Source organism: Lissotriton helveticus, chromosome 8 (genome assembly GCF_964261635.1).
Source record: "Lissotriton helveticus chromosome 8, aLisHel1.1, whole genome shotgun sequence".
NCBI classification, from domain to species: domain Eukaryota; kingdom Metazoa; phylum Chordata; class Amphibia; order Caudata; family Salamandridae; genus Lissotriton; species Lissotriton helveticus.
This window is the reverse complement of record NC_136069.1, coordinates 1,462,830,887-1,462,855,238: the sequence shown is the minus strand read 5'-3', so window position 1 is coordinate 1,462,855,238 and position 24,352 is coordinate 1,462,830,887. Positions and strand designations below refer to the sequence as shown.

At 43.1% G+C, this 24,352-nt stretch overlaps 1 protein-coding gene across 1 annotated transcript in view; it reads right to left on the bottom strand.

Moving 5' to 3' along the window:
• Window positions 1-3,438: 3,438 nt before the first annotated feature.
• HUNK (hormonally up-regulated Neu-associated kinase) overlaps window positions 3,439-24,352 on the bottom strand; it is a 96,810-nt gene continuing 75,896 nt past the window's right edge. The window contains exons 7-10 of the mRNA XM_078658401.1: window positions 20,596-20,764; window positions 20,067-20,144; window positions 8,947-9,118; window positions 3,439-6,914 (exon numbers count right to left, since the gene is read on the bottom strand). Of these exons, the coding sequence (XP_078514527.1) occupies window positions 6,118-6,914; window positions 8,947-9,118; window positions 20,067-20,144; window positions 20,596-20,764 (1,216 nt within the window). The 3' untranslated portion in view covers window positions 3,439-6,117. The remainder of the gene's footprint in view (window positions 6,915-8,946; window positions 9,119-20,066; window positions 20,145-20,595; window positions 20,765-24,352) is intronic.

The window sequence follows — 24,352 nt, the reverse complement described above, 5'->3', positions numbered from 1 at the left end:
TGGTCTAAATAAGGGAACACATGTATTCTCTTTCTTCTCATGTGAGCAGCTACAGCCGCTAAGCACTTTGTGAATACTCTATGAGCTGATTTTATGCCGAATCGTAGCACTCGGAATTGGAAGTTGCTTTGACTATTATGAAGCGGAGAAACTTCTTGTGCCTGTGATTTGTCAGAATGTGCATATAGGTGTCCTTTTAGTCTATGGTTGCCATGTAATCCCCCTACTGGAGTTGAGGGGTAACTTCTTGTAGAGTTGTCATTTTGAACTTTTGTGTTTTTTATTGAAACTTTACGAAATGGAGGTCTAGTATGGACTGTAGCGACTTGTCTGCTTTCTGTACCAGGAAGCTTGTTGGGTAGATTCCCTGATTGATCTCTTTTAGGGTCACCTATTCTATTGCCTGTTTTTGTAGCAATTCTTTTACTTCCTAACGAAGATAGTTTTTCTCTTCTTTCGTGTGGGTTTTATGCTTTGGGCCCCAATTTGGTGGGTGCCTTTCAAGTTCTATGCAATAGTCATGTTGGATACTGTTGAGTATCCACTTGTCTCATGTGACCTCCCTCCACTCATGAAGGAAGGCTCCTATTCTCCACCCAACAGGTGTTGGTGGGACTCCTGATTTTGCGAGTCAATTGTTTTTGCCACTGCTGTGTTGGTGGTTGTGCCTGACCTGTGTGTTTGAAAGACGGATGTGTTGCAACAGTTCCTGTTAGTTTTCTGTCAGCCCCCCTTCTCCTCTGCCCTCTAAACTGTAGGCTCCCCCATCGATTTTGCTGCATTGTTGTCCTTTTTGAGTTGTTGCAGTATGTCATCTACTGCACTACCAAACAGGTGTTCTCCGTTGAAAGGGGTATTGATAATGTTGGTCTAAACCTCATTCTGGACCTCGAGATTCGCAGTCAAGCGTGTCTCCTTAATGTTGTTGGTTCCACTAGCTGACTAGCCACTGTGTTCATGGCGTTGCGTGCTGATTTTGGGCATGTGTTAGCTATGCTCTTCCCTTCCTCTGTGTGGGTGCCTGTCCTCTTCTGGTATTACTCTGGCAGGTGCCTCATTAATTCAGCCATCTTCTCCCAGTGTTGATGGGTATACCTGTTAAGCAGGGCGTTCGAGATTGCGCTGCACCACTGTGTGGCTACTCCCCTCTCAAACTTTCTCCCCACCATTTCCATCGTTTTACTCAGCATATCAAGGGGTAGCCCAGAGGTAGTCGTTACATTGGTTCTTTTCTTGGCGGTGCCCACAATGATGGAGTTTGCCACTGTATTGTTCTGAATGTATGCAGGTTCCTTTGAAGAATGTTTGTATTTCTTCTCGACAAGGGGTGTCTCTGACCTGCAGGTAGCTGCTTCCTTGAATGGTTTGCTCACCTGGTCCAAGATGCTTGGGAGTATTGACAGGAATTGACCCTTACTTTGTGAGGGTAGGAGTGTTTCTACCAGAAAGCATGGCTGCGACTTCTCATCCAACTGGACTCCATACCGCTTTGTAGCCTTTTTCACCAGTTGATTAAACATGGCGATGTCATTCGGGGGCGATGGCCTCGACACATACGTTTACACGTCATCCTCAAGTGAATCTGCATCGAGGTCTTGCCAATGACCTTCGATGTCTTCTATCTGCTTGATGTCCTGGAACAGGCCCTGCGACTGCATGATGGGATTTACCACTGGGCCAGTTGCTGGCTCATATCACAATACATATGATACCCACTTGGTGGAACAACAATGTGTTCCTATTGTATAAAATGCTTACAGTGTTTGCTCATAAACTTCATATTGCTTAAAAAAACCTCAGAAGAAATATTTCTGAAAATAAAAGATTTAAAATGATTCGTTCTAAAAGTGTATACTTCGAAAAATGACCACATTTTAAAGATTTTGTTTCCATATAGTACTGAAGTAAGGACAGTTTGAGAGTGATTAGGGGCTTATAGATTATGGATATACATTTAAGGTTTAGAGGGGGAGATTAAGGGGCATATTACCAACAACTAGCGATAATTATCGCTATGTTGGTTTAGCGGCCATATTTTTATCGCCGAGCTGCGGCGATTTTTATCGCTTAGGAACCTTGCTATTATCAAGGTATATCTCCTAAGCGATAAAAATCGGCCGAAATGCATGAATATCGCTGAAAAGTCAGCGATATTCATGCATTACCGAGCTAATGCTCTTAGCCATGTTATCCACCTACCATTGGATAACATGGCTAAGAACTGCTCAGGGGCAGGTGTTAGCTTTTGGAGATATTCGCGCGAATATCTCCAAAAGTTGGTAATAGGAGATAGCGATGTTAGCGACTGTTTCCAGTCGCTAACATCTTGGCACGCCCACTTTGCATGTCTTTAGTGATAAATATCACTGACATGCAAAGCGGGGCCCAAGATGGTCGCTATCTCCTACTAGCTGTCGCTAACTGGTGTTAGCGACAGCTAGTTAATAGGGAGATAATTTTATCTCCGCTTTCTTGGCTTTTAAAGCCAAAAAAGCGGAGATAAACCCCCTTGATAATATGCCCCTAAGTTTCTGAAGCAAAGGGGCTAAGAATCAGGGTTTATGCATTGGAGTATTTGGGTTAAAGAAATAGGGGATACAGGTACTAAATCCGTGTTTTAGGGTTATCCCCTCGGCTGCGCCGCCCGTTTGCGGCAGTGCGGCACTCCCGCAAAACAGGCGGGGCCGCGTCGGCCATTGGCCGCCGGCAGCACCAGCGAGGTAGGCCAATGGCCGACGGCAGCATGGAAGGCGTTAAAAGACAAAGCTAAGGCCTTGGGGTATAGGTTTAATGTTTAAGATTTTGTGTTATACAGGTTAAAGATTACTGGTACACTGAGTTTTAGCGTACCAGGGAAAGGGTATACAGGTATGTGGTAACAGTTAACAGTATGTGGTTATGGTCTTGGGGCATAAGGTTACAGGTAAAGGATTCGTTTTTTCTGGAAGCAGTTAGGGGTTGTCCATTAACTGTGTACGGCTTATGGATATTGGTAAAGAGTACAGGGCTAAAGGTATTAAGGGTTTAAGGCTATGGGGTTATTAATGCTTGTTAGAGGTTAAGTTTCAAGTAATAGGTTTATGGGTACACAGTTTGTGGTATAAAGATAAGGGGTTAAGAGTTATGGGGTTAAGAGTATAGGGTATAGGATTATCCTCATAAATTATATCTGTTTCATGTCAGTGTTGTAAATGTGTTTAAGGTGTGTCAATGAGTGTTCAAGTTATGTTTTAGCCCATCTGTATGAGAGTAAAAAGCAAAGTGCTGGTTTTTACTGTAATGCGGCACATAATTTATTTTGATGGAGCACACTTCAATTTCGAAGGGATGCAATTCAAAGTGATATATATGAACTGATGCTATTTCTCAGTAAATGAAATGCATATGGCGGTAGCACACACTGCAATCTATAATTCTAAAGAAATGGCGCAATTCTGGTTTGTTTATGATACATACATTTATTGTTTTTGCACAAAAATGCAGCTCCAAATTTCCCCCAGCTTTCAAAAAGTTTCAAATAAACCTGAGTTCATAATTCAAGTTACGATTTGCAACACAATGAAGTATACACAAGAATCTGCTGTTATGCCAGAGGCATGCACGGTTTAGTAAGCAGGCCGGTCCGGCTACACGCATTACGAACAAACACGAAATACACTGTACAATCCGTGAACTTTTAGGATAGCTGGAAAAGTTTGGCAAAAGATGTGACTTCGAGCTCGCACAGCGTATAGGCACACAAGTTACGAACAAACAGAAAGTGACAGCTGTATTTGACAATGCCAGCTCCACAGCCGCTACGACAACCACCGTAGGTGGACGCTAACCATACAACAGATGGCACCTGGTCATGATCCAATAAGCGATGTTCCGTACCAAATGCTACTATGCATGTCTAACTGGGAGCAACAACAAGCGGTGAATGCGCAATTTCAAATAACGAGACACTCAACCGGGAAATGCTGCGAACACACAACGATGAACATTGCTGCGTACAGAAACACAGACAACAAAGAAAATAATCTTTGGTTTTGACCAACTACAGTTAAAACCGGTGACAATTTGTTTCCCACATAGAAAGAGTTGGCTACAATTTTGCTAAAACTGCAGCAACATTTAATTTTACAAAGTGAACAATACCCACATGAGAACACTGGGGATTCCGAACACTTTGTTCAATATGAAAAACTGGTCCCTGTAGGGGAGTTCATGTATTGATTTTCTGTATTTATTGCACGCTGTGCAGTTTGCCATTATACTTTTTCCAGTAATTAACTAAATATTTAGGTGTTACATCCCTGGAACTCTATGTCTGGGAACGTGAATTACATGCAGTTTTGCCACTTTCTTGTGGACTAGGACAACGGAGTTGATCCAAGTCCATTCCATTTAGAACAGCAACTATTCCAGTGGTAGATAAAAGTCTGTGCTCGCGCTAACAGCCACTTGCTCAGGTGGGTGTGACAGAAAATTATAGGGTGCTTTAATAGGACACTGTGAGTCAGATAACACCAGCAATATACTTCCTACTAGAAATCTGTAAGTTCCAGTCAGATCTTTAAAAATATTTGGTTAATGTTTGTGAGGAAGTAATTTTTCTTCATAAAAACTTTATTTCGATCTCCAGGATCATAAAAGTACAACATACATGTAATTTTTTTTAAAGTGTCAATTCAGGTGCAGTGGTGGTCTCACTGGGTGTGGTCACCTGTAACAAGTTGAACTTGGCCGGAAGAGAGCAAGCACATTATTGAAACTACTGTTGATTTAAAGGTCTAGTGCGGCTGTCTTCTTCTACAGATATGACTCACACTCATCCTGTTGGGACTGTGCTGGGAAGAGAAATTAAGAGGAAATGGACAGCATCTTGCCCCAATTGTCTTCATTAATGAACTGAGCAGCATGTTTCATTTATATCTGTGTCAATATAAATCTGTTCCCTAGTTGGTCTTCTTACCAAAACAAGAATCCTTGCCTAGAATCCCGGGTCACGGTGTACATCAGAAAACAGCCTGATTTAGGTTTAGGATTAACCAAAAAACACCCATTTTACTGCTTCTTGAACAGAGCACAACTGCAATACGAGGTGGAACAAAACATTTTTTCACATTGAACAGATGACTGGCTTCTGATCAGAACAATTTTTCTAGCAAACTCGTGTGTGTAAGGAACAGGCAATATCTGTTGCTGCCAAATGGTTAAAAACAATAAAATGTGTATTCTTTCAAGAAACGACTTCCACTGCATGTTCCATTCTTAAGGATCGTACAACAGAGAGACAGTCTTAACAACATTACAGCACAACTTCTGATGAAAAGCAGTCCTTCAAGCGGAATGTCTAAACTTGCGATGGACATTAACGATTCATGCTCGCTGTCAGAATGTCCGCACATCAATCCCACCTCCATCACTCTGCTTTCCTCACTTTGCAGATGATTTTCTGTACACACTCTGCTTAACTTCTGACTGTCCTCCTAGCCACAGCCAATGGTCCCCTTATTACACTTGCCCGAAGCATGTTAGCTGCGATACCGTAAATCAAAGCACGAGTTTGATGTATGTGTCCCAAATACAAAAGTCCATTCCATGACAAGTATCTGATTAAAAATAACAGTTGCTTTGCTGGTTGACTCCATAATGTGGTGCGCGTTCAGTCTTTTAAAGAGGCAGAGGCAGTTTAAACGTGCTTCATCAATGTACCTGCCAAACACCATTCAAATGCCTCACAATTGCCCTCCATTTCACAGCTTTGTACAAAATGGTCCTATTCCAGCACTCAATTTGAAAAACAGCCATTTGCGAAAGATCCTTGTGCAAACTCTCCAGGAAAGGTGTATTCAGTGGCGGTGAACATGCCTGTCCCTTTCCCCACCCAAGTGTCAGTAGAAAACGGCCTGGCAAATCCTGGCTGTGGACAATGCTGGTGCAACCCTGAGGAAGCCACCATGTGAAAAGAAGGACCCTAGGGCTTTTTACAAGCCGCGCTGGGATCCGAACGTGTGTAAGTCTGTCCTGGTATCTCTCCAAAAATGAGCTTCTTGATACTCCTGGAGTGACCCTCCGCCATTTTATATCAAGCAAAGGCATGAGCCTATATGTACTTAGAGACAGCAGCAGTTAGCACACACCGGACACAGGCTCTGGTGTGTCAAATGCAAAGTAGGCCGGATTCATGTGCTGCAGCTGAGGCATTCGGGTTTCCAGGGGCTTTTCCGACTTGGGGGAGGTCACCTGGCTCTTCTTCCTCAACATCTGTCCAATTCCCATCATGGGGAATCTGCCTCTGCTCCGCACACAGTTGGGGCTGCCCAAGTGGCTCCCATAATTGTTGTTACCAGATGGCGATGAGGGGGATATAGGGGAAACAGGAGAATTGGGGGAACCGGGGGAAAAGGGAGAAGATGGGGAAAGTGGGGAAAATGGAGAGGACGGGGACATAGGGGAGAAAGGAGACATGGGAGATGTGGGGGTGAGGGACATTGGTTCTGGGCTGGAAGGGTTGCTCCTGTCTTCGTATGTGAAAGAAGCCTGGCTGAGGTGAACTGAGACCTTAACAGGGGTCGTACTGCCATTGGGAAAGACTGGAGACAGTGCCCGTTCACTGGAGTGCTTGGGGGAGAAGCTCACCGGGGAGCTCAAAATCCTGTAGTGGTGAGACGGGGACACTGGCTCGAGTTGGTCATCTCTGTCCACGGACGTGAACGAGCGCACAACGTTCACTATGAGGTGATTGTCCTTCAGCCGACATACAGGGTTGACGTTTTCCTGAAGATCAGAATCTTGGCTCCGGGTGATCTTCGGAGTCCGCGGAATCGGGTGTTGGATCTCCAGATATTCCAGGGAGCAAGACGTGATACAGCCGGTCTTGGTCGTCATGTTGTCGTGGAATGGACTCAGATAGCTACTCGATGATTCTAAAAAAAAGGAAAGATACAAATGTGAGAAACACCCAATGCAGAGTGGAACAAAAATAACATCTAATTTTCTTGCTCTGTAGTTGTCTTGCATCTGAATTTGAAAATGTGAAGGCATGGGCTCAGGCAAAATGATTGTAGTACTATGGAACACAGATTTTGGGGACAAAATATAGAGGGAGAAAATATCTAAAGGTATACAGAAAGATATAGATTTACTATTCCTAACGTAACATCTCAGTACCTTAAAGATATAGAAACTGTGTATGTACACACATGTGGAATTAGGTATAGAAACTCTTTCCTTCCCTTTAGCACATCAAAATCCCTGGCTCAGTAATTAGGGTGCACATTGGCAAAAGGTGACTATTAAGGGTCATATGCATTTGATGTTGACAGAGGGTGGCAAATCATCTCCAGGCATTTTGGTACCCTGGAACACGATACAGAGGTGGCAAAGGATACGTTTAAAGAATATCCTAAAGTGAGATGGGATTGCATTGTCGCAGTATGACAGCAGGAACCGTGTTCTGAAATTTCAAATGCACGCCAGCAGCTCCAATGAGTGTAGCTCAACAAGTCATGCTGTAGTCCAGCAAATATAGGTGAACACAGAAATATCAGGAATCTGATAGTACCTGCTCCATTAGGCTAAAAGCTTAAAACACCAAGAGTTACATTTTTAATTCTTCAGGGTCAACATGACCACACAAGGCCATACCTGTCTGCTCTACCACGCTCCAAAAGATCCAACTTCTGCTTCTCTATAGGCCCTGGCACTCGTGGCCCCCTTAAAACCTCCGGTGCACTTCCCGCCACAGGCTCTCCTGCTCCAAGAGCAAGTTTGCTTATACTCCTATTAAAGCCTTATTGTGCACAGCCTATTTCATACCTTGCCTCGTGTAATGTCGATTCAAGGTACCTGAACACAAATGTTGTGTCCAGAGGTCACAAATTATTTTTGCCAGACGAGAAAAATGCATCAAAAAATGAAAGAGTGCATTTTTATTTAGCACTTGCTACGACATGCCGGTGAGTGGCGGAATCAGAGCATTCCAACCTTTTCAATCGAAGGGAGCTCCAGCAGCTTAGCTTGGGTGCGGTGTCCCTCTATGGAAAGAACTTGGAGCTAGTAACTTCAACTAATGGCAAGCTAGGAGTATTCATATCATGCTCTGTCCCCTACACCAGAAGCTCACACTGTGCTAGTAATCATGGTTTATTTGAAGTATTTATTTAATTATATGTTACACTAGAATATGCATAGTACACATCTAGATTGGAGTGGACACCTCTTTATCTAACGATGCCCCTGATGCCGGCATGATCCAAAACACCAAAGTAAATTAAGTCATTAATAAGCTGGTGCGTTGGGTGGACAGCCATGTTGTCCTGATCTCTGACTTTCAGATGAAACTTGAAATCACTATTAGTAAGAGTAATAGAATTCCATGTCTTCCTTATACTACCTGCAAGAGTCATTTTCAGTGGTGTTGTTTCACTAAAATCAATTAAGTTACGCAACTTGGCTTCTGATACACCTTGACATCACAGGAAGTGGCGTCACTCAACCCTGACCACTAAGAGGTGCTCTTTATACTCTACTTTCGCTTTAAAGCAATCTTTACTGAACATAAAAACATGGAGGGGCGCAAGCATAGGGGGAGGGGGGGAGGGGGGGGGGAGGGGAGGGATGCGGGTGATTGACAGCTGGGACGTCATGCCTCCACTCTCTCTTTTTAGGGACGCGTTTTAACTTGATTTGAGGCAGAGAGACGTGTGGCCAATTTGTCAGTGAATGCAACGCCCGAAAATTAAGTTAGACAATTTCTGTCATAAAAGGTTGAGCTAAAGACAGAGATTCTTCCCTCATGAGGCTAAAAAACACAAAGGTGTAGACTAGGCTCCTTTAACAGTCTCTTCAAAATGGCAACTTTCTGTACATACACCACAATAACCCTACATCGTTTGATTTTCCAGAAAATCCACACGCTGAGCATTGCTAAAAACGTTTGCAGACACTTTAACATACCTTTCTCAGCGCTTCCAGCCTTTGGCACTTTTCGGTCCTTCACCTGGGCTTTGGAGTTCTGAGTCTGCCCATGGTGATTGACTTGCTGTTTGTGTGACGGGGGACTTTTCTCCGCTTTCTTCTGAGGCCGCTGGGCCTCCCCTCTTTTCTCGGAGTCTTTAGACTTCTTGTCCTTTTGGAAAAAAACATACAGGGAATTAAAGAGTTGCAGGTGAGTTTAAACATGCATAGCAGAAGAAAGTTAACATGCTGGTATGCTCCTGCCTCATGATGGTGAAATAATCGCACAAGATGGCTAGCACAGGACTTTCACATAACATCCCCTAGTTCAAGGTCAAAGAGAGCATCATGCATGAGGTCACATATAAAAGACATACTTCAACGCGTACCGTTACGACGTAGGTTTTACAACGCAAGTCGTTACAACGACTTGCGTTGGGGGGCGCTGGATAGTGAATAGTTTAATTTACTATTCCAACTCCAGTCCCCGTGTATAGTAGGGAAGGTGTTGGATAGTAAATTAAACTATTACCTATCCTAGAGTGCTCTCCAGCGAAAGTCGTTTTAATGACTTTTGTTGTTAAACCTGCGTCGTAACAGTACTTCGTTGTAAAAGTTCCGTTGTGAAGGACGTTCCCCATCCTCTGCTCTTGTAATCACTGCCTCAGGAGTTATAGACACATAAAATGGGATTGCTTTCAATGTGCTTCACACTGGAGTGCTACAACCTGTAGTTGTCGGAACTGGTCGGTGTAAGAAATCTATCGCCATTTCAAAGTACTTCGAGTGCTTGCAAGGGCTTACTGACGTCGGTGCACACAAATGGAGCACATCCTTTAGTGATGGGACAGTCGTGTCACAGGATGTTAACGTCATGTGCCCTTCACGCACTGAATGGCATAGCAGAGGCCAATCACATTTACACATTAGTACCCCTGGTTACGCCTGCCCTAATGGCGTGCATACATTCATACATTGTGGAGAAGTGTGGCTCAGGGGTTAGAGGCAGCAGACCCAGAAGCTGAGATCGGTCCTGGACCAGGGTTCAATTCCCCGCCTCGGCAGGGTCTTGGGCTAAAAAATTCCACGGACTTGATAATTCTTTCCCCGGTGCCTCCTCGACTCACGGGTTCACACTCTGCGACTCTGGGCAATAGCTTGCTTAATCTCCACAATGGCCCCTCGCGGCGGGATGCCTGACTTTCACCTTGTGGATACCCTGCTATCTCACAGGGGAATACCAGGAAGGGTTCCCTAAGCAAGCGCCGGGAAACCCACTGCGGGTAGCTGTGCGCTATATAAGCTCAACTACATATAGTTCTGTGCATGCATCTGTACAGAAAGCATCGCTGTGCACATTCACAATGGCTCTATGAATTTGGCCAACAGTTACTTAACCTGTCCCTGAGAAATCTTAACATTTTCGTCTAAAAATAAAAGGCCAGGTAACTTCTACTACATGTATCGTAAATGTGATCATTGCGTGAATCAGCAAGCACTCTATTTTAAAATGAATACTGATTAATATAGACTTTGTTCATGAATGATTGACTTACAAGAAATGTCTTCTATTCTGAAAGGATCTTCTGAAAATATTAGCTTTGCAGCATGACAACTCCACCCTAACACTAGCCCTGGCTGAAAAACTACGCTACGCTTGGTTAGTTTGCGCTACTTCGCACTATGTGAATTGCACGTAGCACAGTGCAAAAACGCAGTTGGCATTTTTTGCTCGCTCGCGGTCCTCAACGTCAAGTTGGCGACCGCGAGCGAGCAAAATGACATTCCGGTGAGACTTTTTCCTCATTCGCGATCAGCAACATCAAGTTGCCGATCGCGAGCTTGGAAAATAAACCTCCCGGCGCTATTCTCAACGCGGGGAGGTCAGGTTTCTCATTGCAAGTGGTCGCGTACGCTCGCGACCGCTCGCGATGAGAAACTACCAGTCTGTGTTGAGAAAGCTGCAGCTCGAGAAAAAATCTACTCGAGCAGCAGAAAACGACCACTTGCACTGTGCAAGATGCCGTTTGCAATGATTGCATAGTGCGGACAAGCATCCGGCACTGTGCAATCATTGCGAACAGCACACTATGCAGTTCGCGTAGTGCTACGCGTAGCTCGCGTAGTGCGAAGTGCACTTCGCGTAGCTACGCATAGCGCTACTACGCGAACTACGCCCAGGGTTACCTAACACCACCCAGAGCTGGGTGACTTCCACTCTGCCTGTGCGCTCTGCTGCAAAGCCAGAATCACTTGGCTGTACTTGAATATATCTACTGCCTATAGTAGAGGGTAGTAATATCCAAATTACATTTTGCAGTGAAAATCAAGTGACTTTTTGCACAAATGAAAGCATGCAGGCTCACACGCCAGAACGTGTCCCCTTAAACTGGGGATTGTGATGGATCAGTTACCAATGAGAACAGCCAGACCTTTGATGCACTTATTGGAAACCACGTCAATGATATCTGTCAGTTTTGAGTGCATCATGTACTTACAGATTAGGCTATGACATTACACAGTACAGTTATTACGTAAGCATCAGATTTTTGGTGTGTGGAATTATGGTGTGACACAAACAGATTATATCTTTACCCTCAAAGACCACTGATTATGAGTGAAATTATTCCTGTGAAAAGGGGCGTGAAAAAATGTAAGGACCCCATAAACTATGTAAGACAAATGGACTGAAGCGCTCAGTTAACCAGTGTCCCACCATTGGAGGTAGAAACTTGTTAAATATAATCAACCCAAGGGTTTCACATAAAAATATATTCTAAAGAAATTGGAGACATCAGAACAATTCAAATGCAAGGAAACATTTCGGAGAAGCCCTCCATTCTCGGCAGGACAGGTAGTCCATTGGAAAAACTGAGTTACGTTAACAAAATTTGTGACTAACTATCAGTTGATAATTGTCTCAAGGGCTCTTCACCTGTTAAGAGGCTAATGGTCAGATTACAAGACAAAGACCTCACTGAAGAAGTTTACCACTGTTACAGGCCGAAACGTGTCAATTACAATTTAGCTGAGAGGATCAATTATCACTATGTACTAAACAATTGGGGGTAACTGGGCCATTCAAATGAAAGGAAACATTTGAGGTGGGAGTTCACCCATAGTGGGACAGATTGTTCATTGAGAAAAACTGAGTCATGTTAACAAAATAACTCATTGAATATCAGTCTACAATTGTTATCAATATTGTACATTATGTATCAAAAGCCATGCAGTATATTTTGAAACTTTTTTAACGTTAAATGTTATAGCAGTGGGTCCCGATGAGTCACTTTGCAGGTGGGTAGGAACATCAAAGCGTGTTTCATTTATTTTGGCCATTTTATTGTGATTTCTCATTTATGGGTATACAAGAATCTAATTGGAAATGGGACACTAGGGCTGGGTTTGAGTGTGCTATCAAGATCAACAAACTTAATTGAAAAGAAATTAAGAAACAAGCACAATAATTTAGTTTCCTGAAGTCATAATTCAGCGAGAAGGTAGTTTCCGTAGGCAGATGCGAGTATATGACTACATGCTGAAAATAAAAAAAAGACACTGAATATGCAAGTTACATAAATCAGAATGGACAGCCCTCTACCCAGTCTTGCGTGGACCTTTTCTCAGCCTGACTGATTTTAACAGGTAGGGTGCTGCTGCCCTCACTGTAAAATCATCTACTATCACACCTCTGTTAGTATATTGTTCTTGATTTTTGGAAATTCTAAGAGTCAGTCTAATGAAGACAACGAAGAACTTTATTAACCAAACAAGTCCTATCTAAAGTGCATCCTTTAAGAATGCAAGAGGAGTGAACGCCACAGATCTTTGGGGCCATTGAGGACAAGTCTGAAGTTTGAGAAACTGGGTAGCTTTAGAAAGAGTAACAAATTACACGCACCCCTTCATATAACTCCCACTGAGGCAGTTGGTATAACTGAGTGTGCAGAAATGTGTGTAGGAAGGCAATCTCAAGGTTCTGTTTACAGGAACATTTCCAAGAAAGACAAGTTAAACTGTGCCCACAACAAATGAATGATACTTGCGTTCTATTAAAAGGCTGAAATTGAGAATGCGGCAACTGAAATGCACCATATTGCGTGCTCTCCATTAATCACTTCCCACTCTTGGAACACTGCCAGAGAAGTTAATGACTTTGGCAATTAGCTGCCACTTACTCTTCTCTCTGATTCTCTTGAGCATGTACCCTTCCTGCCTGAGGCACTTGTCAAACATCTCGGATATTGAAAGCTAAGGAAGCCGCCTCGGAACCTATTGATCCTCCAGCGAATAAACACGCGAAAGCACAGCGATGAAGGGATCACAGGCAGCTGCTTCTCCATCTTCTGATCAATTCTTCATCGCTGCAGGCTCGGTAGTCGTTCTTTTCTCCTCACATACCAAGGATTTAAGGAAGGCGGATCTGATCTTTTATATATTTTTTTGCTTTACTTTACACATTGTGGGGAGATCTGCATACATTTAACTTCTTGGGTGGGTTTGAGTTGGGTGAAAATGGCCTACCAGTACCCAACACAAAATTTACACAAGTGTAGGCGGATGTAGACCACACAGTTTGGTGCGGAAGGGTGAAACTCATAAGAATGTCAAAACCCTATGGATCAAAAAAGCAATTTAGATGGATTCAAAGTACATAGAATATGTCATTGTGACTTCTTGCTGCTGAACTTCAGTCAGTATGTGTGGGCTCGTCAAGAGTAGAAACTGCTGTTTAAAGTTACTCAAATGTTTTACCACCCTGCAGAAAAACAAAACCACAACAAATAAAACAAGAAGATGCTTTTCAAGACGGCACAAAACTAGAAAACAGCTGCCTGTACAGAGAAGGGCCTTGGAGCTTAATTTGTGCCAGGTGGTGGGCACTGGAACTCATTACTGGGGACTGGGGCTTATTTTCCATCATAAGACATTGCCGCAGAGGAAGAGAGAAAAGGGCAGAAATTAGAGGAAGATCAAGATGGAAAAACAACAACAACAGGAGAAAGAAGAGATGAAGATGACTTTGTAAGAGCAAGATCAAGAAACCGGAAGCGAAGAGCGGTGGAAGAAAGAGTCATTATGTGGGATCTGCCTGGGTGTTCGACAGCACCGGCATTTGGAAGAATGAATCTGGTCCTGAGATTTTTTTTTCTTTATCAACAAAATAGACACCGAAGGACCTGCTTCCCTTTCCCAATTCTTTAATCAGGGTAAAAGGCTGGGAGGTGGCAGTCTAATGTAATGGCCGAGCAGTAGTGCCATGAATGTGAAGTAGAGAGTTGCAGTACAACATACAAGTACAATAACAATCGTCTGCCTCTTGACGGAGCAAGAAAGGAGTCAACTTGTGACTGGTAATCTCACAATGAGCTGCTGTACTCTGGGATAAGGTGACTAGTAGAAAACGTAGGTGATGGGTTGAAAAAAAGTTTGACCGCTCTATTACCCACTGCCAAATATTTTGAGCACGATTTTAGTCCCAGCTAATTATTTTGCTTTAAATACTAGTTGGGGTACATCTTTGTTGGAAATGAACATGAATGCACATGGCGTACAACCGAAAGCTGCGCATGAACAGTTAGTGTAAAGCTTATATATTCCTCCAAATACTCTTAATTTGCCAATTCTGTGTACACTTAGCCACTGATACCATGTTGGCATGCTGGAACCGAAGGTCACAACCTCAACATGAGTCCATCCATGCAAGATGTGCCATTGCACACACAAGCAGCACGCAACATTAAGGTATCGCTGAAATGTTTGGAGGGATCCACCCTGAACCTCAACGTGGAGTCCCACGACGGGCATTACTGCGGGTCCCCCTTCACAAGGCGCGTTTTCCCTCCTTATGCAACATATTTGCACATTTTTCATTATCCCACAGGCAGCTAAAAGACCAGAAACAAAGTACAACGAGCAGCCCCTCGGTGACCCTTAGCACTAAACAGGTTAGGCAGCGGAAGAGCCCATTTTTTTTTATTTAAACCCTGCCAGCTGGTAGGTTGGCCTGAATGCCATTTTAAGAGGCAGGCAGAGAGGAAAAATACATTGGCAGCATGAGAGAGCGAGGTTTCAAGCACAGGACTGTGACTTCACTAGCAATCTGGAACAATCCCTCAACGGTGTAGGTTCATTAAAAAGACCGCAGAGTGTTATTTTTACAATTACGCCTCTATGTGCTCGCTAACCACAACCTATATCCAGCAAGGGCGGAGGGCGCTTTATTGGCCACGTGTGTACTGACAGCCCCGTCCAATTACACACGTTCAAATAAAACAGCCCTTTATAGCAACAAGGGCTGCAATTTGCTCCACCACAAGCCTCCTTCTGAAGCCACGGGAAAGGTGGGGCCTGCGAGTGATTTTACATGATGTGAACACTCTTTTACATCTGTTCCAAGTAGCAGAAAAACACAAGAAATGTAGGTCAATGGGCAATGCTGTTTTTCTCACTTTTTACGTGTTTGCTCTGTGATCACATCCTTCCTGCAGAGCATCAAATAAATGTACTCAGAGGAGAATAACATGTCGGTCTGCTATGTGTAATGGTGTAAAGTTATTCCTTCATCAGGGAGCAACTTTAACGTTAGCTAATGTGAGCTTCTGCTGTAGCATGTGAGAATAAAAGTCTCTACTCCAATGTGCGCTAATGTGAGCTTCTGTTGTAAAGCACGCTAACGCAAGCTTCTGCTGTAGCACATGCTACGATGAGTTTCTGCTGTAACTAGGTCCAAACCCTGCATATGCTGTCATATTTTTGCAGTGATGTGTGCTAATGTGAGCTTTTGTTGTAGCATGTGTGAATGAAAATCTCTACTATAACGTGTGCTAATGTGAGCTTCTGTTGTAAAGCACGCTTACACAAGCTTCTGCTGTAACACATGCTACAATTATTTTCTGCTGTAACAAGGTCCAATCCCTGAATATGATGTAACATTTCTGCAGTGACGTGAGCTAATGTGAGCTTCTGTTGTAGCATGTGCTAATGAAAGCCTCTAATCTAATGTGTGCTAATGTGAGCTTCTGTTGAAATGCACGCTTACGCAAGCTTCTGCTGTGCCATATGCTAACACAAGCTTCTGCTATAATACATGCTGCAATGAGTTTCTACGTGCAATGGGGAGCTTCTCCTTTGACAAGTGCCGATCCCTGCATATGCTGTAACACTTCTGCAGTGATGTGTGCTAATGTGAGCTTTTGTTGTAGCATGTGTGAATGAAAATCTCTACTATAACGTGTGCTAATGTGAGCTTCTGTTGTAAAGCACGCTTACGCAAGCTTCTGCTGTAACACATGCTACAATTATTTTCTGCTGTAACAAGGTCCAATCCCTGAATATGATGTAACATTTCTGCAGTGACGTGAGCTAATGTGAGCTTCTGTTGTAGCATGTGCTAATGAAAGCCTCTAATCTAATGTGTGCTAATGTGAGCTTCTGTTGAAATGCACGCTTACGCAAGCTTCTGCTGTACCATATGCTAACACAAGCTTCTGCTATAATACATGCTACAATGCATTTTAATGTGCAATGGGGAGCTTCTCCTGTGACAAGTGCCGATCCCTGCATATGCTGTAACACTTCTGCAGTGATGTGTGCTAATGTGAGCTTCTGTTTTAACATATTGGAATGTGAACTTTTGCTGCAACGAGCTAATGTGAGCTTATGTTCTAGCATGTGTTCAAGTGAATCTCTGCTATAACGTGCTCTATTGTGTGCTTATTCGCTAACGTGCTAATGTTAACTTCTGATGTAACACGCTGTAACCCGAAATCGGCTGTAAAGAAATCTAACGTACGCTTCTCCTTCTCTAATAACGTGAGCTACTACTATGATGCGCTCTAACGTGAACTTCTGAAATATGTGCGTAACACTTCGATATATTTCTGTTCTGTGCTCTGGCCTGAACATTTCCTATAATGTAAGCTAAAACACGCTAACATGAGCTTTTCCTCTAACACGTGCTAGCACAAGCTTTTTATTATAACATGCTATCCTGAACTTCTGCTGTAAAACATACTAATGTGAGCTTCTGCCCCTACACGAAAGCTGAAGGGCGGTGGGGTCAAACAGGATGTCAAGTTAAAGACACAAGAATCAGCTGGACTGAGCTCACCGGGCCGGCTAGAGCGGCTGCCATCTTCAATTAGTTCAACAGAAGTAATGAACTCCAGGGGAAGCTAATACAGTCATCAATTGGTTATTCTTGGCCGAAAAGAAAACACAGAATAAACTTTTATTTCAAGAAATCGTTTTTACAGAGGACCCAGTGGGCAGACTTCTATTTGACTACTCTCCTGGTGCTGGGGTGTGAAAAGCTTTCTTCACCACAAGAAGCGTTACCAAAGTGATGGCAAGCTCCCTGAAGAACTGGGGTGAGTGGGTGTACACGAAACAGAGGTATCAGCAGAGCGGTACGTCTGGGATTGGCACGCAATCAAATTTAGCTGCAAGATGGGAAGATAGCAGAAGCGGGCATGGATATTGCGGACAAAAAAAATCAGATTCCAAATAGTAAAGTGGAAAGTGTGCATTGAGCCTTTATGGGTCAGTATTTCCAGTCTTACTGCTTCCACCGAGGATTTATCGACTGAATCACACAAATAATACAACCTGAACACAAGGATGCCAAGCTAGGATGCCTTACACTCCCCACAACCAAAACTCCCCTTCCACCAAAGATGGTTTGTGAACTGTTGCACTCAGTGTGGTCATTACACAATACAGGGATGATATTGGAAGTGCTATGTAGACTGAGGCCAATGTGGCTTTACACAAGCAATACGTTTGTGTATTACTTGATTCTTGGGATGAGCATATTTCGCATAAGTTTTGTTTTTATTTATGATCTAAACGTAATTTTCTTCCACAGGAGCGTTGTTCAAAGAGAAAATGCGTAGCTGGAGCCTGTGAAACTAGAAGTGTGCCGCTAGCAAAGTTCATTAGTTGACTTTAGAACCTCTATAAAAAATACATTCTTTTATGCACAAGGGCATGCCTTGCATATAATTCTAGACGACCCTCAAGCGTAATTTGCATAATATGCGTAATTTCTGTGAAAATTACAAACATTATGTGTAGAAAATATACAGTTTCGCTCAGTCTGAAAGCTATGCATATATATTCATGTTGACTCAATGCTAAATGTTCTCCATAGCTCTTCTGCTGTGTCCCTCTCCTATATTTCCATGCTGGTTGCAAAATAAATGCCTGCCAGCACTTTGGAAAATGCTTAATACCATGCACAACATGCTTTCATGTCCAGCACTCTCCCGGCCAGTGCTCAAAAATCTATCTCAGGCTATTACGTCCCTTGAGATGTGCATACGACTCTGTCTGAGGTAAAATATCCCATTAAACCCTCATGTAAGAGCCAAGTCTCTATCACTTGGCAAACCCCAGACATTGACCTTTAAACTGTAGCACACTGAGAATTCTGGTTGCTGTGCCTAGAGAGAAGACGTGGTCTAGGTGCTAAGTAGTTCACTTCGAAAGCTAAAGACATGGGGTGGGCGGAACTCGTGGAGTTTCACTCTGTGGACTTACATGAAAACTCCATGAGATTACGAGGAGTTCCTCGAACAGGCAGAAATTGTCACTTCTCGCTGCTCGTGACGATTTTCAGGGCCGGAGCTTGTTCCGAGCTGCAAAACCTGTGCAAACTGCACCAAGTGGAACAGAGGCTGCTGCTTCTTTCTGCCGCTCGAGTAGAAAGTCTACTCGAGCGACAGCTTTCACATCGCAAACGGTCGCGACCGCCCATGTTTAGAAAATCTCACCAGGTGTACTTCTAGCACCCGAAAATCGCATTAGGAGACACCAATTCTCGCTCACGGCTGCCAACTTACTGTTTGTGAGTCGCGTGAGAGAAAAAACTAAGCCACACAGTGGTTGGCAGAATTTGGCCAGAACTCCGCGTTCCATGCGTTTATGCGGAGTGCCCAAAACTCGGCCAACTCCGCTGGCAGAGCAGAATTTATCGCCCACCCCAACTAAAGACCTGTGCTCAAATCATGATTTTGGCAGTTGATTGAAAATGTTGTGATTTGGGTCAAATAACTTAATCTGCATGCACCTAATTATGTGAAATGTAATATAATTTACCATTTAAACCCTTCCCCCCACTTCCCAACAAATGAATATGATAATGTATAGCCTCCCAACAGCTGCCTAATCTACAGTGCTTTGTTTCTTCACAACCAGATATTTTCCCTATGAATACCAATATATGTAGATTCACAATACAATAAAATTATAAAATATATAAAGAGTATACATAGGAGGTGACCATGTTATATGGTCCAATGTTGCACTCAAGGGGTTCTGGTGACACAAATATTTCCCATATGTCATGTTTCTCAGCGAAATATGGGTTTTTATACCCCTGCATTTGTGCAATGAAAGCACCAAAACATTTAGTAGATACAGACAGATCAGGTTAAGTCTGCATCCTGCACCTCTTCATGTGCATACCTCATTGGAATGACTTTCTCCCTACCAATGAATTTTAGAAATCATCCCAGTATGTATAAAATGCAAAGCAAATTAGCAGATTTATACAGCAGAAACCTAAGTAGGAAGCGACTTAGCATGGAATTCTTTGGTTACCAGAGGTGGCTAGTGCAGGTAAGCGCGGTAAGGAGGGGAGCCGACAGGCAAAGGAATAGGGAAAATAAAATGAATCCTATTCCGTCTACTTCCACTCCCCCGCCCCACCCCACCGTGCGTACCTGTACTGGCCACAACTGTTAGTTTCATCTTCTCAGCCTTGTATTTACACACAGAGACATTGTCTGCCCCATTGGGGCACATGGCTTAGGTGCACGTGCTCATTGTTAACTCAGTAAAGTTTCTTACTCCTGTAAATGTTAGAATTCTGTTTGCTTTCACCTATTCCACCTATTTTCAATCCCCGAGATGACTAGGATACAATAATCACAAACCCCCTTAAATAATGATCTCCAATAATTACTTAGCGGCAGTAACCCATCTGATGCTGGGACTTTTCTGCAGTCAAGTAGATTTTCCCAGGAAACCTGTGCATGGCTGACTAATATTTTAAAGATGCTCTTCCACTGACCATCATCAGCACTCTATAGTTAAGACAGGCTTGGGAGGTTTACCTCATATACGTTCTTGTTCATTTTGTGCAGCTGGTGTAGTTGGTTCCTGTGGCACACGTTGTCATTTATGTCGGGTTTCTGTCAGAAGAAAAGAAGTGAATGTCATGCACTGTCTTCACTTGTATTGAAATAAAAATAACAACAAAGTACAAAAGCGACGGAACTCCCATTTCAACCCTTATTATCACTGAGCGCGCGCAGGGTCCCAAAGGAACTGAATTTAACTGAGTGAGCAAAGTCACCCCTAGGGCCTGAATTCAAATGAGTTTAGACCCTTTTAGACCAAGTACCTCATTAGTAGATCCAGACACATGTATGCCCTGTGTTGAACTAATGAGCCCAGAAACATTTACGCCTTGTTTTGCCCTGAGCAAGCGAAATCACATTTAGGCTCAATATATTGAATGAGACGTCACCATTATGCCTCATTTTGCCTCAAGAAGGTGCAGTCATTCTATGTCGCATACTGCACCAAAGAGGTCGGTTGGGGTATGATAGAGCCGCACCATCCTGTGCAAGTCATACTTACTCGAATAGACAGCAGGTAGTTCTCTAACTTCCGGTTTAACAGGAAGTAAACGGCAAGTGTATGGCACGCTCTGTTGGACAGCACTGTGTTGATGACATCGCTGTGTTTGTAGCCCAGTTTTTCAGACATGTGGAGAATCACACTTTGGCTGAGGTCTTCCAGGTGAATCCTAGAGGTGTGGTGAGTCAGAGAGGCAAGGGAGAATGTGCAAGTGATGATAGGAGGAGAGACAAAAACGACAGGCAAAGCAAGAGGAAATGGGTGAAAGCAAAAAAACCAGGAAGATAAAGAGAGCAGTAAAGATGAGCCAAAGGAGAAAGGTAGAGATGATGAAAAACAATGGAAAGGAAACAAAATAAAAAATGCATTCGTTATTTATTTAAAAGATGTATTTAGTCAAATTCAAAGCACACTTTATTCAGTTCTTTGCATAAAAAACATAAAAGCATGAAACAAGAGCAAATATAGGCGTTAAACCACATACATAAAATATGTGTTTATAAAAACAAATAAATATCCTGGCTCATAAAAATACTTCAGTATTCAAATTAATCACAAGTTTTCCTCAATCTCACGGTGGCTTTCAGAAAACATACCACATTAAAAATAACGTCTTCAGGTAGCAATTGTAAATAGAAGAGAGCGGGACGCACTTGTTCCGTTTTTTTTAATTCTGGTATGATAAACGCCTTCATTGTACCTCATAGTATTTACAAAATATTAAAAAACTGCAGGGTATCCTGCAGAGACAGTCCACGGCAGGGCACCAGAGGAGGCCCTCCATTCCTCGCCAGGTGATATGCCAACATAAAATGTAAAGTCTAGTCAACAAAAATCGCTCATATGTGCTTTTAACAATAAAAAGATAAGGTTCAATAACAGGGGTAGACTTCAATAAAAGATTGGCACATATACAAGATTTCATAAGAGCGCCCTTTTCTCTAACAGAGGACCTACGACAAAAAAAACTTTCTTTGGCCCACTTGCGTTCCAAGATCACGATTCCCTCCGGTGAGCTATACAGCTCACACCTTCCTAGACTCTGAGAATATATATTTAATCATTAAATCATCCATCCTCTATAAACATTGTTCACTCATTCTTTCAGTTCCTCTCCGGGTCTCTTAGTGACTAGAGGTATATCAGTTTGAAATGTAACCGTTGAAATCTTTTGATGCAGTGTGGGCACCTTAAACTAAAAAGTTATATATATATATATATATATATATATATATATATATATATATATATATATATATATATATATATATATATATATATATATGTATATATCCAAAGAACTCACTTCAAAGAAACGAGCAGAGGACACAGCGGGGAATCTTTCAGCGGTCATTTATTCACCATTTTAAAGTAAGGCATAATGCATTTCGGCGTGGGCCTTCATCAGATGCCAGGTTACTCTGGGATGTACTCGCTCCCTCATTTAAATGTCAAAACGCACTCCCATTGGTTGGAGTGAAGCAGGCTCCGTTCTTGATTACTTTCAGCTGTGGTCCGGCTCATCAAGGACTCCAATTCCCAGCTTGCATCATTCGGGTAAGTGTCAATAGCGGATCTGTATATGTATATATATATATATCATGCAACAAAGGATGCGGCACACCAAAGGTCGTTTTGCTTATTTAATTGATAAGCTCTCCCCCCACCAACGCGTTTCAGCCACCAAGGCTTTGCTCACGGGCACTTAATAAAAACGAATTTCGTTGCCTGTACTGCATCACCAAATGCAATGCAGTGCGTGCAACAAAATGTGTTTTATTTATTTATATGTTTACTTACCTATTAAAGTCCGTAATCCATACATTACAACCCCCACCCTGCCCCTCCCCCTCCCCCTTCCCACGTCACCGCCCGGCCGGTACTCCCACCACCGGCCGCGGCTGTACTTTAGTATATACTTATATGTGTATGTACTTTGTGGGCTCTGGAGATCAGCCCTAGGACTTGTCTGCTTCCGCGTAGGGACTTTTTTTCTGTTCAACTCCCTCTATTTAACTGTCTTGATAAAAAAACGTCCAGTAGAAGTCAGTAAAATACCAGAATTGTTTTCTGCTGAGGGGTTTTTATTTTTAATTTTTTGGGCAACTGCCTCTATTTAACTTTCTTGATAGAAAACGAACAGCAGAGGTCAATAAAATACCAGAATCACTTTTGGCATTCTCTAGATTCCAGTCCATAGAAATTGTTTTCCACGGGCACCCGTAGACAATAATATTTTTGTCAAATCTTGTATTTTCAGTGATATAACCACCGAAGGCCCTGATTTTATATTAAAAACAGAGCTTTGGACTATACCATTTCCCGCTGAAAGGCAATATTTCTCTCAATGTGTTCCCATACCAGGCGTATCACGCAGTTTGGTGCTTACTTTCCCTCCATGTTAAAGAACAGTAGATGTCTCAGCACCCAGCTAATGTGCTACATAGCTAAATACATATAGGGTCCCAAAGGCAAGACCGATTGCATTGCAAATGCTTGTTATATTATACTGCAGCTGTGCAGCCCTCATAGCCCAGTTTTAGCACCTAAAACTCATCCTGAATGCCAGAGTGTCATTCACAATAACCCAATGGATGCATTACAAAATATGTAAAGTGGTCAACCCGTTCATTGCCGCAGGGTGACATTCAAACATATCTGGGGGGGGGGGGGGGGGGTTTAAGCAAACAACTGCAATCATAATTCATATTTTTAGTTTGTTTCACTTTTCCGAATAAGGACGTACAAGTCACAGATTTTGTATGCCAATCACTGAAAGTGTACCACATGAACATGGAGTCAGATGACAGCTATGATGACATAATTGCTTCAGTGTACTGTATGTTTACATCGGAATGCTAATTTTGCTGTACACACACTGACGGGGACCTGCGGGATCCCGCTCCATTTGAGGGGGGTCATTCTTGCAACACGCTCTAGCCAGACAGGATTCTGCTCTCCCTTTCACCCCTTTGCCTCCGCTCTTAATTAACTGAACCCATCCAAGGGCAATTTGCTTCAAAGCCTAGTAAATGAAGCGCGCATTAGTCTATCATTTGGGAGTTGGAGATCGCGCCCCCCTCTTCATTAATGGTTTCGTCGGGGGACTGCCTGGCTGATTGATGGCCGCGCTGCCGCGTTGCGAAGACGCGGGAGCGCTGCATTTCATTCTCCTGTTTGTTTCTCTGAGCCAATTACACGCGTACTCTGGGCGATTATGGAAACCCCCGCGGGAGGCCTTACGGTGACGAGCTCTGATGAAAGCAGCTTTCATTTCTTAATATGACGAGTCAATCTGCCACATCAAAGCCGGCGCGGACGAGGGCCCGCCCTAGGCCCCAGGTTTCAGAGGGCAGATAAACACAAAACCTACCCGAGGCCTCGTAGCCAAACACAACGGAGATGATTAGAACTTTTACCGGACAACTGATTGAGCGGCAAGAGGGGCTGTTTTCAAAGACATTCTTCATAAGTCTGCCATTTTAAAAGAAATCCTTGTTTTAAGTTCTGAAGCGGGCCCTGGGGATACAGTAACTACATTTGCGAGCAGCAAATTTAAGGCCTATTGCTAAAAGTACATCTAATTACAATCAAAGAGCAGTGGGTCGGTTTTCCCACGAATTGCAAAACATATCCTGTCTTCTAAATGTGAAAGTCTGTTTTCAAGTTACATGGACACTACTAGCAAGAAAGCCCTCAGCCATATTTCAGAATCCATATATGGATGCACTTCACCGAGGCTCACTGATAAGGAGGC